General features: G+C 37.0%; 1 protein-coding gene across 1 annotated transcript in view; it reads left to right on the forward strand.

The window, feature by feature from the left end:
- TPRG1 (tumor protein p63 regulated 1) overlaps window positions 1-19,232 on the forward strand; it is a 126,302-nt gene that overhangs the window by 24,713 nt on the left and 82,357 nt on the right. Inside the window, exons 2-3 of the mRNA XM_006925834.1 lie at window positions 3,381-3,611; window positions 10,244-10,335. Of these exons, the coding sequence (XP_006925896.1) occupies window positions 3,390-3,611; window positions 10,244-10,335 (314 nt within the window). The 5' untranslated portion in view covers window positions 3,381-3,389. The remainder of the gene's footprint in view (window positions 1-3,380; window positions 3,612-10,243; window positions 10,336-19,232) is intronic.

The following is a 19,232-nucleotide window of genomic DNA, read 5'->3' on the forward strand; positions in this document are numbered from 1 at the left end:
CTATGAAATCTCTTCCCTTGTTCAGCTTCCTATCTCCTGAGAATAAAGATGAAAAACAGAACTATTTGCAGGTTCCTTTTCTCTTTCCAGAGAATAGCCCTGCAGGATTGTGGAGTCTGTGTAATCAAATTGCATCCATCAGTGCCCCTGTTTATTTTTTTTAAAAATTATATATATATATTTTTCATTATAGTTGACATACAATAGTATATTAGTTTTAGGTGTATAACACAGTGATTAGACATTTATATAACTTATGAAGTGATCATTCTGATAAATACAGTACCTATCTGACATCATACATAGTTATTATAATAGCACTGATGATATTCCCCATGCTATACTCTACATCCCCATGGCTATGTTGTAACTACAAATTTGTACTTCTTAATCCCCTTGCTCCTTCATCTATCCCCCAAGCCCCCAATCTGACAACCATCAAAATACTCTCTGTATCTATGAGCTTGATTCTGTTATTTGTTTCTTTAGCTGGTTCTCTAGATTCCATATATGACATTTGTCTTGCTCTGTCTGACTTACTCTACTCAGCATAATACTTTCTAGGATCATCCATGTTGTTGCAGATGGCAAGATTTAATTCTTTTTATGGTTGAGTAATATTTCATTGTATATATACATCATCTCTTCTCTATAAATTCATCCACTGATGGACACTCAGGTATCCTCCATATCTTGGCTACTATAAATAATGCTACAATGAACCTCTAGATTCACATTTCTCTTTGAAGAAGTGTTTTGGATTTGTTTAAATAAATACCCAAAAGTGGAATTACCGAGTTCTTTCTTGTCTCTTGTTATAGCTTTTGCTTTAAAGTCTATTTTGTCTAGTATAAGTATTGTTACCCCAGCTTTTTGTTTGTTTGCTTCCATTTTCATGAAACATCTTTTTTTTCATCCATTTACTTTCAGCCTGTGTGTGTCTTTCGATCTGAAGTGAGTCTTTTGTAGGCAGCATATGTAAGGGTCTTGTTTTCTTATCAATTCAGACACACTCTTTTAATTGGAGCCTTTAATCCATTTACATTTAAAGTAATTGTTGCTAGATACCTAGTTATTGCCATTTTACTATTCATATATTTTTTTCCTTTTTTCTTTTTTCTCCTTCTTTAACTGTACTTCTAACATTTACTATAATACTGGTTTGATGATGATGAACTCCTTTAGCTTTTTCTTGTCTGGGAAGCTCTTTATCTGTCCTTCAATTCTAAATGATAGTTTTGCTGGGTACAGTAATCTTGGTCATAAGTCTTTCCTTTTCCTCACTTTAAATATTTCATGCCAACCTCTTCTGGCCTGCAAAATTTCTATTGAGAAATCAGCTGACTATCTTATGGGAGCTTCCTTGTAGGTAACTAACTGATTTTCTCTTGCTGCTTTTAAGATTCTCTTTTTCTCTTTAACCTTTGGCATTTTAATTATTATGTGTCTTGGTGTGGGCCTCTTTGAGTTCAACTTGTTTGGTACTCTCTGCACTTCCTGGGCTTGTATGCCTATTTCTTTCACCAGATTAGGTAAATTTTCCTTCATTATTTCTTCAAATAAGTTTTGAATTCCTTGTGTTCATTCTACTTCTGGTACCCCTATGATGCAAATATTGTTTAGCTTGATGTTTTCCCAGAGGCCCCTTAAATTATCCTCATTTTTTTTTTTGGATTCTTTTTTCTTGTTGCTGCTCTGATTGGGTGTTTTCTGCTATCTTACCTTCTAAATTGCTATTCAGACTTTTGCTTCATCTAATCTACTGTTGATTTCCTCTAAGATATTCTTCATTTTAGTTATTCTATTCTTCATTTCTGACTGGTTCTTTTTTATGTTTTCTATCTCTTTGTTAAAGTTCACACTGAATTCATCAACTCTTTGCCTAAGTTCATTGAGAATCCTTATAACCAATGTTCTGAGCTCTGCTTCTGATAAACTGCTTGTCTCCATTTTGTTTAGTTCTTTTTGTCTGGAGCTTTGTTCTGTTCTTTCCTTTGGGACTTGTTTCTTTGTCTTCCAATTCTGGCTTTGTATTTGTGTTTGTTTCTGTGTTTAGGTAGGCCTGCTATGTCTCCCAGTCTTAGTAGAGTGACCTTATACAGAAGATGTGCTATGCATCCCAATGGCATAGTCTTCCCTTCCCTGGTCACTTGAGTCAGGTGATCCAGGTACATCTCTTGTATGGGTTATGTGTGTGTCCTCCAGTTATAGTTGAGCCTTGGTTGCTATTTGCTCATTAATGGGAGGGATTGACTCTTGGGATGATTGGTTATGATGACTAGCAATAACCAGTGGAAGAGTTGTGTGGGGGCTGGCCCTATACAGTGGGATCCATTTAGCTGGGCTCTGTGTCTATCCTGTCTGCCCTTTGAATATGTCATCCTCAGATGTGACTTTGGGTGCTACTCTGGCTCAGACCTGGCATGCAGGCCAGGGCCTCCTGAGAGGGGACCTGTCACAGGCCAAGCTCAACCATAGCCTATGCCCCATTGGAGACACCTGGCATGAGCCATCAAGCAATCTGCAGATAGCCATCACCCATTCTGGGCTTGGAAGTGCCTTGAGAGGCCAAGCCACATACCAAGGCTAGCTATTATTATTGTTGAGCTTGGGGGCCACTCAGCAAGAAGTAGGGGGCACACTGAGGACAATTGCTGCTTGTTTAGGTTTCAGCACTTCTGTCTGGGAGAGAGCTGCCCCTCCAGACCTCTCCCTGAAGCCAGGCAATTCATTTCCTCCCCATATGTCCCAGGCGCCTTTCAAACTGCTGCCCCAGCACTGGAACTCAGAGCAAGTGAGTTTGTCAGCGAGTAAGCTCATATACGGGCCCTTTAAGAGAAAAATCTGTGACCCCCCCTCAGCCCTTGGTCTCACTCTGTCACAAACTCTGCTGCTTTTCACAGCCAGAAGTTGTGGAGACTTCTCTTTCTGGCACTGGAATCATAAACTGAGGAGCTCAGTGTGGGTCTGGAACCCCCATGCTTTTCCAGGGGATCTCTGCAGCTGAGATATTTCTCCCTATTCTTAACATGTGGGTATGGGGACTAGCCTATTTCATGTCTGTGCTTCTCTTACCAGTCTTGAGGTGGCCTTTTCTGTCTGTATTCAGTTGTAGAACTTCTGTTCAGCTAGACTTCAGGGAACTTCCAATGATGGCTATTCTGTAATTTAGTTGTAATTTTGATGTAATCGTGAGAGGAGGCAAGAACAGCATTTACCTACTCTGCCATCTTGACTGGATGCTACCCTTGTTTAGTTAATATGTGGAAGGTTTAACAGTTTCAAGAACATCATTTACTCATGTAGCCTATTTGCCAGAGCCAGGACACAAGTGAATTTTTTTTTTTCTATTGACAAGTTTGTTTTTTCCCTTGTTTTAGGCTAAAGAAATGTCAACAATTGGGAGTTTTGAAGGATTCCAGCCTGTTTCTCTGAAGCAAGAGGGAGATGACCAACCCTCAGAGACTGACCAACTGTCTGTGGATGAGGGGGACCCAGGCAAGGACCCAATGCCAAAGCAGATTTCAAGGCAGCCAAGCGTGACCAAATCAACACTCTACCCCAATCCTTATCACCGGCCTTATATCTCACGGAAGTACTTCGTTACACGGGTAAAATCATTTGTGTTCTTAAATGCTACATAAGGTATTCTCTTCAAAACATCCTAATATCTTTCTATATACCATATATTTTGCCATGTATTTTCACATTTGTTATCTCAAGTATTAGTTACAATAACTGTGAAGCGGGTATCTTTATCTCAATTTTACAGGCGAAGGATTTGAATTTCAGAGAATTTAAGGGGCTAGTTTTGATGACCATAGTACCAAGGAGACACAAGTTCTTCAGTCTCCATAGATGTTTGGCTCCTCAGTCCCATGTTCGTGCTAAAACTGACCTCAATGAATGTTCTATGAAGAGAGAATCAGAGCAACTAGAATATAAAGCAATGAGCCTAGAGTGGATATTTGTTATATGTTTGTAAATGACATGGGTGATGGAGTGGAAATGCTTGCTGAGAATAATCTGAACCTCAGGGGTCTATATCGGGATGTGGGTATTGCAGTGTGGGAGCAGGAACTTTTAAATCCCCAAACTAGCTACAGTCTGGAGCTGAACTCTCTTTTCTGTGCATTGGAGCTGAGAAATGGTTGGATGGGTAATGAGGACCAAGTTTGTATATCTAGATTTAAAAAAATGATATTTAAAACTTCTATCATTGGAATCAAGTAGAGAGTTCTTCACTGGTTTCTAGTACCTTTCTCTATCTTGAACTCGCCTTCATACTTAGAGATCTTCCTTCCCAATCGTTCAACATCTTTGTCAATACAGTAGTGGTTAGCTCATAGGCTGCAATCACTTGGCGTCAAATCGGGGGCTGCGAACAGTGGCGACAGAGACCAATTCATTTTTCAAGTGTGCATGGGACATCTCATTGAAAAAAATTTTTTTCAACTCAATTTTACCATTAAATGGTGGTTAAGACTTTGTGACTTTATAAAGCTTTAACCAATGAAACCTAATTTGGTAGCTTTTAAAATATATTTTCACTTAAGATAAAGTTTTGACTAAAGCAACTCAATGTGTGTGGTAGGTATGTGTATGTGTGTGTTTGATGATAACATATACTCATATCACCTATATTCCGTGACTCTTTCGTGCAAGGTACCTTGGTAGGTGTTATACTATGAGTGTGTTTGTGTGAGTGTTTTTGCATATATAGAGCATATGGTTTGTTTTATAAAGTATGTGAACTTTATTGAATATGCAAAATTAAGTTGTGAGATATAGCTGTGAAGAAAATCTTTGGTGCATATCCCTTCTTACCTTTTTTTTTGCATTTTCAATGTGTGCAAAAATGGGATTATATGCAAAATATTATTTCCTATGTCAATAAATATACTTCTATAACATTACATTTAATAACTCCATAATATCCCACCATGAAAATGGGCTACAATTAATTTAACTTTTGCTGGGTATTTAGGTTGTTTCTTGTTTATACCTTTTAACCAGAAAAGAAAAATTATTTCTTGGCTTGCTGTGGCAGAATGGTATTCAATGTCTCTGATGCCAAGAGTAGACACCCGATGCTATAATAAAAAGGAGGATCGATTATATGAGTTTCAAGCTAGATATGCAAAAATGTGACTGCTATGGAAGTATAAATTAACTCAGGACAAACAAGAGACATTTTTTAGCATCATAACCTCATGCATTAGGTCACACCTCTGAATACCAGATTATAAAAGAAGTTGATGGGGTCCTTCAAACCTTTTATGGTCACTTTGAGATGTTGCTTCCTTTCCTCAGGCTTCCAGCCTATTTTTTATTTACTAAAAATGTGCCCTTCTGATATAGCTTAGCAACATTTTTACTCAGATTCAGAAAGGGCCTCAGAGATACCTAATCCAACCCCTGAAACACATAAAGAAGATTTGACTTGTCCAAGGTCAACTGGAAACTTAGGGGCCAGTGAGACTGGACTCCTTTCACTTTCCACCACTCCTCCACTGACTCTGACCTTGGGCAATGACTGAGAGGCCACAGTAATGAAGGTCTGAACCACTTGCTGTCAGTCCACTTGGATAACCTTTTCCTCCTGTTTTAGTTCATTTTCTATTATTGCTTAGCCATATCTAAAAATGGCCTAGTGCCTTCTCTGAACAAAAGTACCCCTCAAGGCTAATAATTCGAGGTATATTATGATAATCACTTTATTGTGGAGACATATTCAAAAGCAACTTCTTATGAAAGAAACAATACTTAATCCACATGGGGAAAGATATTTTTAAACTCCCTGTAGGACTCTATATTTGCAGATACCTTATCAGAAATTTGAAAGCGATTAGGGATGAGGAATTATCTCTAAATTTATACTTGAGAATGTAAATTACATACAAATTAATGGGACCGAAACTATTTGATCTTTTAATATTTAATTAATGGTTCCCCATGGCCTTTTTATAGCCTATGTTCTATTGTGAGCAACGAGACTTTAATAAGCAGGTTTGGGACTTCCCATTGTGTAGCAAGATGTCGTTGCTTTCATGACACTAATTTGGCTTTCATACCCTTTGCCTTTCTCTCCTCTCTTACTATAGGGTTCCCTGTGTCTTGCTCTTGCATTGGGAACAACTAAATATATTATTTGTATTATTACTGTCTGTGTGAGCTTCTTTCTGGTCTAGAAATTATATATCTCACTGGGCAAAAGTTTTCTTGATTCTCCTCCTTACGATAAAATCCCTTGAGGGTTATAATAAAGATGATGTTTCTTTTTGAGGGCAGACATTTGACAATAATGAAATAAGATGTATTTTCTTTATTTTCAGGGACAGAGAAACTTGCTTGGATTTTACAAATCACATACAATTTAGAGCTAGTTTTCTTACTTTATATATTTACCACAAAGCAATCCTATATGGGCATGATGACACCCATAAGACAGCTCATATTGTGTCTGAGTCCATAGGAGCATTCCATCCTATACTTCCTCTTCCTTTTACTATCTCGATAAGGAGTCTAGTACATGGGAAAAAATTAGAAGCGGACACGAGTATTGTTTGTATAACAGCTGGCCCCAGGCTAGTCTAGTTCAAGGAAAGAAAAGGAAATGAAGACTTATGTCTTTGAAACTTTCGATAGGCTTGTTTTGACTGAAAATATTCAGTACTAGTCTATTAGAGAAGATATTGCCCATTGTGCTATACAATGACTTAAAAATAAGCATCCTTCAAATGATTTTTTCTTAAAATTTAATATATATAACCTTTCTAAGCTTTCTTGTATCATGTGATAAGTAAATATTATTTTGTCATTATTTCCTATTACACTGTAATGAGTCTCAGAACTAATTATTCCAGTGCAGTAATCATTTGATCCCCAAACCCTGGTACGACTACTTCCTCTTCCTTTCTATTTATATTATCAATAAGAATGAAAATAAAATCTTTCATTGTTCAGGGTTACCAAATCTTTCATTGTTCAGGGTCCCAACAGCTCAGTTACAAATAATATTATTTTATCCACCTAACAAATGAGTAAACTGATGTAAAGAATTACAAAATGACTTAACATGGGTCTCAAACAAGCAGAAAAGCTGAAATTTATACCTTGTCCTCAACACAAGTCAAAGTGTTCATATCTTTTATTTCATTTCAAACACTAAATGGCTGAAGTTAATTTATTATAGTACCAATAATAACAAGTGGAGGAGAGTAAAATATTTCACTGGAGTATAATGTGTAACTGTTCCACCAGGGTGTGACCGATGTTTCTACTGAAGAAATAACATCACAGCCAGTGAGGACATTGACAGAACTCCAGAGACTTCCAAACCATTTGATAGAGAACACACTTTAATTTTACCATTTAAATTTTGAAAAGGTGTACAGTAAAACACCACCTCCATTTATTGTTCTCATCCATCATGTTTCTTCCCCACCCTTAGGGAGCCATTGGCAACAGTTTCTTATATTCTTTTAGAGTTATTTTAGACATAGACAAGCAAACACAAATATTTATTCTTATCCATTCTTCTCCTTTTATATAAAAGGTGGCATATTTACCCTCTCTTCTGAACATTTTTTTCCTTTCACTTAATAATATATTTTGAAAACTTTCCAAGTTAATGTAAGTTTCCTCATTTTAAACTATATTGATCATATTTCATTGTATAGTTGTGTCCCAAAATACATCTAGTCTCCTATTAATAGATATTGATTTGTTTCAAAATTTTTGCTCTCCACAAACAAGGCTTCAATGAATACTTTATTCATATGTCATTTTGTATATATGCAAGAATATCTATAATATAACTTCACAGAGGTGGAGTATGAGAATCAAAGGATAGATCACTTTAATAGATTTTGCCAATTGCTTTATATAGAGAAGATGGTAAGGTTTTGAAAAATTCTACATTATTGTATTCATCTTCAAATATTTTTGGCAAAGTGCCTGGCAGAAAAACATTCAACAAAATGCTTATTTTAGAATTATTTAATTATTTTTCAATTCCATTTATGATTTTTTCTCCTGAAAAGTATTAGTTTCACTGCCAAATTATATTAACTGTGACAGATATTATATGAACATAGGAAGAGAGACAGGAAAAATACTGAAGATGAATCATCACAGAAAGTATTATTTTTCAGAGACTTTGACTAGGGGTCCTGATAGAATCAGGCTGCATCCTGGGAAGCTGAGATTGGGTGATGGGAGAATTGTCATGGGATCATAGAAAAGTTCCCTGCATGGTAGTCCAGTCCTTCCAGTAGGATGGTGGAACAACCTCCTCTGTCAGTGAGAGCTCGAGGCATATTTGATTAATGTCCCGGAACTTACTGATTTCATAACACAGTTTCAGCAGCATGGGGTGCAATATTAGCTTTCTAACAACCATTCAACCAGTGGCGTGTGATGACAAGAGAGTCAAAATCATTTATTCCACTGGCTGACCATCTAATTCAACAGAAAACTTGTTAAAATGATAGAATCAGAATCTCCTGATGTAATTTCTATGATTATATTTTCTAAAAGATTTACAGGAGGTTTTGATCATCGGGTTGGCTTAGAAAGTTTTGGTTTAGTTTATTCAGTTGTTTTATAGACAAGGAAATAGAGGCCAAGGAAAACCAGATAATTGGCTGTAAGTCACAAAATTCATTCATGATAGAACTGGAATACAAACCCACGTCCTCCTACTCTGTTTAGGAGTTGATCTGTCCATTTCCCGGCTAACTCTGGCTATGTGCAGTAAATTGGAGGAGAGGAGAGAATTGAGTAGATAAAGCTCTGCACCTTGACTACTGCGTATCTGAAGCAGCCCCATTCTGTTCCTGTTTTTCCTGTATGGAATCCTGTATAAGATTTTTCTTGACTGGTGGACTCCATAGCCAAAATGTTTCAAAGCTTTTTATCATAGACGGAGAAAATAAGGAAACCGAAATTCTACCACCACCCTACCTTTGGAAGGAAATTGAATGGTTCTTGACTAGGCTAGTGTCCCTTTTTCCTTTTATAAGAGAAAGGTCTCAGGCTGAAAGGATTAGGATTGTTAATATTTAGAGAAGTTTAGGTGCTTAGCATTAAAGCCCTATTATATAGAGAATATATGAGAACTTGCAAGCTATGTGTCAGTAGCCCAGGCATGGGAATGAGGCCAGCACTGCATTGTAGGCCTGGAAATGGAAGGTTTGGGTTTCTTGTCTCTGCCAGTTCTTAGCTTAGTGAACTTGACAAGTTACTTTCCCGTAATGATCCCTGTTTCTACACCTATAAAATGAAATGGCTTACACTAAATAAGCCCTAGGCTATAGTCATTCTCAACCTTGACTACACATTGGAGTCATCTGAAATGCTTTTAAAAATCCTGACTTACTGATATGTGGGTCCAATCCACTGAGTATCAAATGTAATTGTCCTAGTACACAGCCTGCATGTTAGGATTTTTTTTTTTAAAGCCTACTTGGTGACTCTGATGTGTAGCCAAGCTTGAGAATAACTGTCTAGAGAGCAATGGTTCTCATGGTAGAGTCCCTCACCAAAAGCATCACCTGGGATTTGTCAGAAATGCAAATTCTCAAACCCGCTCCAGAAACTCTGGGGACAGTACTTAGACATCTGTGTTTTAAAACACACTTCAGGTGATTCTGATGTGCACTGAAGTTTAAAAAATTACTAAGCTAGAGTTTCTATGAATCTCTTATTAGCACAGGGATTAATCAATTTTTAAGCTAGAGGTAGGCCCATAAGTACTAACACCTGCTTGGAGAAGGGTGAAGAAAAGTAAGAAGATGAAAAAGTTCAGCTAAAATTATGGCCAGAATATTGGAAAAAGATTTCTCTTTTGTGTTTTATTGTCATGTGGTCTTTGAAGAGAGAGAGGTTTGATTTTAATAGTGTATATATTGCTAAATGCTTTGAACTTCCTGATAAACATATTCGTTTAGAAAAACTGGTCCTCTGAAAATGGCTGTCTTCATTTCTATGAGAAAGTGTGAGTAAGATTACAGAAGACAGGATGTAGGTCACTTCTGCCCCACCCAGGGAGAACATCTTAGTAAATACCAGAGTTCAAGGCTAAGCTCTTTGGCAGATTGTGCCTGGAACAAACAGGCAAATGCAAGAACAATCTTTCCTTCTCAGCTTTCTGGAGGAGCTGCAGGGATGTAATAATTAATCGCAAGCACAAAAATGACTCAGTCTTCTCTTAACTAGGTATTTTCTTTTTCCCACTCAGCCAGGGGCCATTGAGACTGCCATGGAAGACTTGAAAGGCCACATAGCCAAGACTTCTGGAGAGAAAATTCAAGGCTTCTGGCTCTTGACAGAGTGAGTAGATATGGCTCAGTGAAGGGCAGTGGAAATCTAGCATGTTTCCTGACACCATGATAACAGAACAGGAGATTGACCTGTGGAAGAATTTCTTTTTATGGTACCCGATGGCTATCGGGGATGACCAACTATTTTCCAGGCTAGTCGCTTCCTTCAACCATTGCTATAACTACCTCAGGTCAGGCCCCCATCATTGCTCTCAAGGTTTATTGTATAAGTCCTTTTAACTTAACTCTCCAGTTTCAATCTCTTACAAGTATCCTCCCTCTAACCATATTAGGCTATTAAACATCCCATTCTGCATACAGTGAAAAGGAAAGTTAGAAAGAGGATCAATGAAGTCAACATATACAGTTTGAATTTTATCTTGTATACAATAATATGAGCAGCAAAACTAGGAAATCATTCAGCATAGAGAAGACAGACCACCTGTCCAGAGTTAGGATGAAAACCAAGGCTAATACTTAAGTCCATATCACTTTACTAACTTTTCCATTCACACTCAAGCCTTATCTGAGCCATAAGGGCTCTCATTGCAAATAACCTCATGAAGATGATTGTCTTTCTGTCCTGACCTGAAACTCTAGTGTCTGTGTGACCTTTTCTTCACCCACCAGGAAAATATTAGAATACCATGGTTTTTACAGTGATAAGTAAAATATTCACATGTTAAGGAAAAGAGTCACCTCCTTTCTGCTATAGAATCCGTAATAGTAAATATTTAATGAAATTAGAACTCAATTTCAGATGCTTAATTGGTTCAGTGAGTTTTCTGGCTTAGTAACATGGTCACTAAAGGTAAAGCTCAGTAATTCCTATACCTTGTGTGAAGAAGCATTTAATCCTTCACCAATGGCCAGGGCATCTTATTTGCTTAAGTTTCAAGGGGGCAGCACTTGAATGGTTAACCATTGAGGCCAGCAGAACACATCCCTCAATCAATGGAACGTAGAACCAGATCACCTGTAAGTCCACGTTATTGACCACTATTATATTTTTATTTCAAATGGGTTCCAAGAATTGAATGAAAATAAACTTTTGAAAACCAACCTAACAATTTCTAAGCATTTGTTTCTTCACCTATAAATTGGAGGTAATGATATGTACCTGAGGAGTTGTTATGAGGAGTAAATGAGATAACATTGTAAAATTCTTAGCAAAGTCCCCAGTACATAGTGGATTTTCAATAGACATTATTGTCCCTCCTCTGTTTACAAATACTAACTATTGGTAAAGGTCTTTTTTTTTTGGTAGTCTCTGCCTTTATTTTTATACTATCTATATCTCTATCACTTCTGCATTGAAAATAAATAAAAAGTCTATAATTCAAGATATTCATTTATTCACTTTTACCAATCTACATTTCATTCCTCACTGCCCACCTCCTATGCACAGAGTAAAATTTGACATAGGAAAGTGAAAAGTCTCCTTGATTAAGACAGATGTGTACTTAAATTCTGAAGGTCAAATAAGAAGTAAACACCTATTTTGTTTCTACAGTGCATTTCATTTATAAGAAAGAATGTACAAATGTGCTCTTTCAAAATCAAGTGGTGGCTGTTTCTGAATTCTCAGATAATAGAATCAATATTTTCTTTAATAGTGCATATTTTAATTGCTTGGTTTTATCTGTATAGAAACAACTTTTGTTGTTTTTGTTGTTTGTTGAATGTTATATTTAGTGATTACAAAGACCTGTAGGTATCAATTGTCCAAAGATGAATCAGATTGTGTGATCTGCATTGAGGCTTAGCACAATGTTCTGTGCTTGATTTAACATAAAATAGGATTATTGGCAAAACCAAGAGTTTTCATATAAATATGAACAGCTGTGTCCCAAAGTCCCAAGTTTTGCACCTAGCTCTAAACCTAATAGGAAGCTCCAAGTGTTGATAAGAACTGTCTGGCAGTTAGTTTTGTATTTCTCCTTTGTTTTGTTGTATCCATTTATATTAAAGAGAACAATGAGGGATGTGTCCTGTGTACATGGAATTTCAAATAATCATATTTGCTTGTTTTTGCTTTCAGATTTTCTTCCTTTGTACTTGGAACCCATTTCTCCTCTTTAAAAGGTAGTTCTTTTTGTGTTCTTTTTGGTCTTCCTCTATGCCCAAATCCTTTTACATCTCCCCCCTCCACCCTCTATCAAAGCTATTTTTAAGAAAAGTTCTAATTTCAGTCATTTCTACCTTAGTAAGAATTTTCCAGTTTCTTTTCTTTGCCTGTTAAGCCTTATAGCTAGTTCAGACTGCCTTCTTGTAATGGAAAGAGCTGCCGGTTATAAAGATGGTTCAGGCATCTGGACTAAATGAATACACTCTCAGTCATTGTGACTTTTCAAGCAGAAGATGAGAGGCTGTTTGTCAAAGGAGGGGCTTGCATAGAGGTTTTGAATGAGTTTTCACACTTAAATCTTTTGTTCATTTTTTTCTTATCCACTAATTCAGGGAAATGTAAAGGCAATAGCAAAAACAAATAAACAACAAATCCCCCAAATAACAACAGCTAAACAAAATAAAACAAACAAAGGAAACTAAACAAAAATATAAACATTGGGACCCAGATAGATAAGAGCCTGGGGCTACTCTAGTCCCCTTTTCTCTTTTTTCTTATGGGATGAGACCCATCCATTCAGTCCTTATGAGTTACAGAGGGTTTAATTAGACGAACTTTTCCAACCCCATGAACCACACAAGACTCTTTTCAAGCATAAGTCCTTTGTGTATGTGTGTGTGATAGGAATGACTGGGCTTTATGCACACATCAACTTTCAGTTCCTTTTATGGAGACGAGAAACCCTTGGTTGCTCATTCAACAGCTTAAAGAATGTCTGCTTTCAAACAAGCATTCCATTTTCAGAATGATGAGAGTAAACTCTTTTAATGTATATAGCACATTACAAAGTATCTTCATGTCCATGAATTTGCTTTATCTTCACTAAAACCTTGCTGGTTTTATGATTCCCATTTGACAGATGAGAAATGGAGACTAGGGAAGATGAAGTGGCCAGATGAAGATCACATAAGTGATTGAGCAAGGAAGACGAATTACACCCTTACATTAACTGGGTTTTGATTCTTAGATTAGCTGAGTGTAAGGTGTAGGTGTGGGGTGAATAATGAGTCCAGCTCAATGTTTAGTTATGATTGGTCAGACCCCTAGAAGTACTTTGATATCAGAGGGCAAAGTGAGAACTGTGAAGAGAGGAAACTTGAAAAATGCTTAAAAACCTCGGATATCATGTTTAAGAACTTAGATTCTAACCCATAAGCGATGAGGAGGCACTGATGACTGAAAAAGTATGACTATATTTATATTTTACGAAAATCACTAAAGGTCCACAATCCCTTATCCAAACCCTTGTGTGAGTCAGATTGAGAATTTTTCATATTTTAGAAAGGAAAAACAATGAATATACTATTTATTTCATACCCCACATAGAGGTCTAGGAGAGTCCCCCATAATCAAACATATTAATATTTTTTCAGGGTAACATGAGGGATTAAAAACAAAATTACCTCATGCTGGTTCAAAAAGTGAATTTGCACTACAGCTGCCAATTTCCAAGTTTTGTTGAATTTGGAATTGTGGATGAGGGTTGTGACCTGTGCATGTTTGAAATGTGAAGAATCAGTGAATGGGTGGGAAGCTGGGTGGCAAATTAGATACTTGTGTAATATAGGCAAAGGTCCGATCCAGCGATGTGCTGGAACTGGTTGATACTGGCTCAAAAGAAGTGAATAATACAATTTCAGTAATTTTGAGATCAGTTGTTAATTATTAAAATTAAATTAGTTTCACACCAAATAAATTAAATTTCAAATGAAGATAATATGCTCAAACTCCTCACTTTCTGATTAGTTTACTTCATTTTGCTGTTTTGTATGCTCTTGAGGTTATCTATGACTATTACATTTGTGTGGTGGAAATACGATATGATGGTGTGCTTCTGCAAATCTCTTTCCAAATGCACATTCAGTGATGTCACGTTGGTAGCTTGGAATTAACCCTGGTGGCAACAATTACACTACAGAAATCAGCAAACACTAGAGATCAGAGCTTGATTTACTGCTTTGTTGATTGTCTAAATTTAAGAAAGTAATGGATAATATGTTGAAAGGACAGATTAAACTTATAAGTGAGTCATGTCTGTGGCTGTGACATTGTAATAGAACAACAAAAAAAATATATTGAGGAAATATTCTTCCAGCATTCAAAAACTGTTATCAAATTCAGAAAAAAAATCACCTTTTTCACTGATGAATGGATAAAGACTGGATAAGTGGCTGAAGAAAGGTCTGAGCCCTTGGCTGGGGTGGAGGCTCTTAGTTGTTCTGACACCTACACAGCGACCTCCCCACCCAAGCTGGAAGTTATAGAAAGCCTTTTCCTGTTATATCCGTCTAGAGCTCTCTATCGCAAATGCATAACATGGTGCACACTTAAAGGAGACATGCTGTTGTTTATCATACAGCATATAATAAAGGGTGCATTTAGAACTGAGGGGCAATACGCTGATAATTGACATAGCTGGGATTTGTGGATCTTTGAGTTTAATCATCTATGAGGAATAAGTCCAAGGTAACTCTTAGGCTTTGGCCTGGAAAACTGATAGGTTGACTGGGCCACCATTCCAGGTTTAGAAAAAAAATAACTCTATTGAGAAATCACCATATGCCAAGCATTGTAAAAGGAACATTGTGCACACAATATCACTTAAGCCTCTCAATATTCTTGTCATTCACTTATCATTGAGAACTTGTTGAGTACAGTTTGGGGAAAAATGTGTCTGAGGTATCCATAGAACATCCACAAAGAAATGTTGAATAGATCGTTTTACATATGGGTCCAGATATTATCTTCATAAGTAGTTTTTCGAAAGACGGTAATCCTGACACTCTTGTTTCTTAGAGTCTTACCTTCTATAGAAGCCAAGGACATATAACAACATTAAGTCAGTACAGGCATGTTTCAAGGGATGCCACCTGAATTAGTTCAGATGATCTGCTTTGTGATCTAAATTGATATAGATACATTATTCAGTAAATTAGAAAAATGAGTTTGAAGATACTGGGGTGGGGGGGTGGAGGGAACCTGAGGAGGATAGACAGAGAGGCCAAAAGGAGAAGAGAGATGCAACCATCAACTCCAGCTAGGTCCCAGTTAGCTGAAACCATTAAGAATACCTTAAAGAGACTTCAGTTAGAAATCAGGCCTTCAGCCCAGCCTACTCACGAGCTTTATTTGCTTCTGCATCTAAAGACAAGATTGTGTTTATCTCAATTTTGTCTCCTCTTCTCAACTGTCTTTCTTGGCCCTTCTGGGAAAGAACTTTTAAAAGAAATTGTGTGTATCTTTTTAGAAGTGGTCTATTAAGCCAGAACTGAAGAGAACATCTTGACACTCTATGAAGTCTCAAAAAGTGTGAAATAATAGCAATGAAGTGGCTCTTCAGTGAAATATACTCAAGCTATCTTTGTCTATGGTGGTTAAGGAGGCAGGAGGAGATGGAATATTCCCTTTATACACATTAGTGTGAAGAGATGGTGGGGGTTGTTATTCTTATCCCTCTTATTCATAAACAATATGACCTGCCTCTAGTGACTGGGATCAAGTAACTCTCACTGTTCATCTTTGTGGAAAATACTTACAACATGTTTCATTGCCTACCTTTCTCTAAACCCACCTGTGTTTTTATCCTAGGACTTTGGTATAACAAATATGTGAAATCTAATTAGCTATCTACATCAAACATATAACAATAGAATAAAAGTGAAGTAAACAAGGCAGCTTAGTGTCATAGAAAGAATTCTGAATTTGGAATCTAAATGGATTCTGATTTGAATCCTTGCTCTGCTATTTACTATCAGTGTAGCTGGGTAAATGTGAGTAGGATTTGTCATTTCTTTAAAATTAGTGAATTTGTTTTAATATGTTCTTGAAAAAAGCATAGCCACTGTTAATTTTTTGTATATTTTATTCCAGCTTTTCTCCATGTATTTTTGTCAAAGATTGTTATAATATTAATAGATAATATTTATTGAACACTTAAAGTGTACCAAGTATTGTGATACCCTCCCATGCATTTGCCATTATATTAGTATAATACATATAATTTTGATGATCTCTAAATGACACTTCTCTCAGGTTTTTCCATGTATTTTCTTGATATTATGCAGCTTTTTTAAGTATCTCATTCATTCACCTATTATTGGACAATTACTTTCCCAATTGTCAGTGGCTACACACATTTAAGAGTTTATATTATTCTTTTAAAATAGAAGCACCAGCTAAGTAATATTTACAAAAGGAGCAGAGTAAAACTCCATGGTTAGAAAGAGAAATGAAAATATATAAGGCATTCCTCATTTAGTTTTTGATAAAAATAATAACTATTTCTATAGCACTTTATAGTTTTAAAAGTGCTTTTTTTTATTTGATTCACTTGTCAGCAATTGTCTGAGGTAGGAAACATTAACTACAGTTTACACATGAGGAAATTAAGGCACAGAAGAGTAACATAACTCTTAAGTAGCAGAGGTCAGGCTCCAATGCATTATACTGGCCTGATTTTTGCTAAAATCTCTACACTACTGTGCAAAGATTCCATGTGTGTCTCTTATTAAATCGTAGCATGTGTTTCCTCTGGCAGAAACATGTTGGATAAACTTGGAATTCTGTTTCTTAGTCTTGGTGGGGTAAGTTAAGTGTGCAGAGCATCTCTGCTTAATTTAGAAGGATATCCCAGAAGACAGTTCTATTCTAGATGTTTAAATAAAAAGAAAGATATTCTGAGAGACAAAAGGGTGTCGATGAACAGGTGACTGGAAACTATTTTCTAGCACCGGGTGCCTCTTTGGAGTACACTGATCTCCAAAGCAGTACTGCATGTGATCTTTTTCACATCTGCTCTCAAATTTGATCCTCAAACAGACTCATGGGAGAAGTCAAGGAGGCATAATTGGCTTCATTTTATGGATGAAGAAACCCAGAGATGAAATGACCTGTCTAAGGGCAACCACTTATTAAGGGTCACAGGAGGGCTTGACTTCATGGGACCTCTCTCTCTGACTAGTTGTCATCTCATAGCACTGCTCTTGCTGCCTTTTGTGATTTTTCATCTCTTGACACAGCTATCACCGCAGTTTGAATTGGTTAAATGATCTTTGCACCTGTGTCTGGTTTCTTTGTTGATTGTCTGTTGTTTGCAGGGAGGAGGGTCAGAAATTCATTGGACAGGTTCAGAGACCTTTTTCTCTTTTCCACTTGAGATCATTCTATGCCTTTGGCTGTTCATTTGACTTTATTTAGTTTTTTTCCATAATCAACTAAAAGGACAGATACCTGTAGGGGATGGCGGGTGCCACTGATGGGCTAAGGCCAATCATACTTTATCTTGTCACAGTCTAATTATGCTTTAAGGAATGCTGAACTAGTTCTGTAATGAAAAAATACTGCTACTTATAATTTAAAAAAAGAAAAGAAAAAAACTGGAAATCAAGGATTTCTAATCCTTTTAGTCATGAATAATAAACATACTACGCAAATTAACATTTTAAATGTATCTGCTACCCAACCCCATTCATTTTGCATACTTCCATCTATTCTAGACTCTTGCAACTCAAAGTGTGGTCTTGGAATCAGCATCACCAGCATCACTTAGAAACTTGTTAGCAATGCTGACCTTCAGGATCCACCCCAGACATACGAAACCTGAATCTGCATCTTCACAAGGTCCCCAGCTGATTCCTATGTACATTAAAATTTGAAAAAGCATTTGTCCAGATCGCATTCATGCTCATGGTCCAAAGACTGCAGTGGGTCCTCACTGCCTCCATATTCTTTGCTGCATCATTAAGGCCCTGCATGTCATGAGCTAACAATTGAACTGCTTGCTGTTCCCAAAAGCTTCCGACACAGTTTCTTGGCCTCATAATTGTACTCACCCAGTTTGTTCTATTGTGTATGCCTTTCTTTCCTTTATGCTAACCCAGACCCCTTTCCTGTCCTTCAGGTATCTTATATCCATAAAGCCTCTCAATAGTAATTCAGCCAGAATAACCTTCTCTCTCTTCTTTGTACTCACATTATACATTATAGTATAGTTCATGTGCACATTGTGACAAAATCATTCCTTGATGTAGGTCCTAATTCTGATTCATCTTTGTCCAGACCCATCTCTCTCTACCCCCAGTACTTAGTATAGTGTCTGGCACATGGGAAGACCTCAGAACCTGTCATGGACTTGACTTGAATTTAATTCTGATAGTCACTGACACTAACGGGGTCCATCCATTGAGTCCTGCCTCCATTCCCCTGGGCCTCTAAGCAGCTCAAAGACCAATGAGATTTCCTCCATCCTTGGGTGAAAGCACTCGGGCTGAAAAAGTGCCTCAAATCTATCAAGATGTTAATGACCTGTGGCAGGACTCTGGCAGAAAGAAAAGCACCTCTGTTGCCAGAATCCATTTATACTGGGTGGGTGTTTTCCACAACCACTTAATTAAACACATTGCTTTTCTCTATAAATTCCCCATGGCAGCAGCTTCATCCAGATAGCTAATGGTCCCTGAGTGACCTAAATTATAGGACAGTGAGGGCATTTAGTTACGGCAGTCACAAATGTACTTGAAAATGTTTGTTTTCCCAAGACTGCTACCAGTTAGGGAGGAGTCAGAAAGAGCCAAGGAATGAAAAAAGTCTGATGCAGCTAAATGCTCAGTTCTATCACTTACTGGCATGTGACCTTGGTTGTAGAAATCTTTTATTCTTTGGGTCTCAGTTTTATGATTTATAAATGGAGATGTAAAGAGAGTTATTAATTTAAGGATTAAATTACTTAATATGTGTAGAATGCTTACAACAAATTTTGCCACATGGTATGTGCCACATAG

The sequence above is a fragment of the Pteropus alecto genome, unplaced genomic scaffold (assembly GCF_000325575.1).
Source record: "Pteropus alecto unplaced genomic scaffold, ASM32557v1 scaffold88, whole genome shotgun sequence".
Classification (NCBI taxonomy): Eukaryota; Metazoa; Chordata; class Mammalia; order Chiroptera; family Pteropodidae; genus Pteropus; species Pteropus alecto.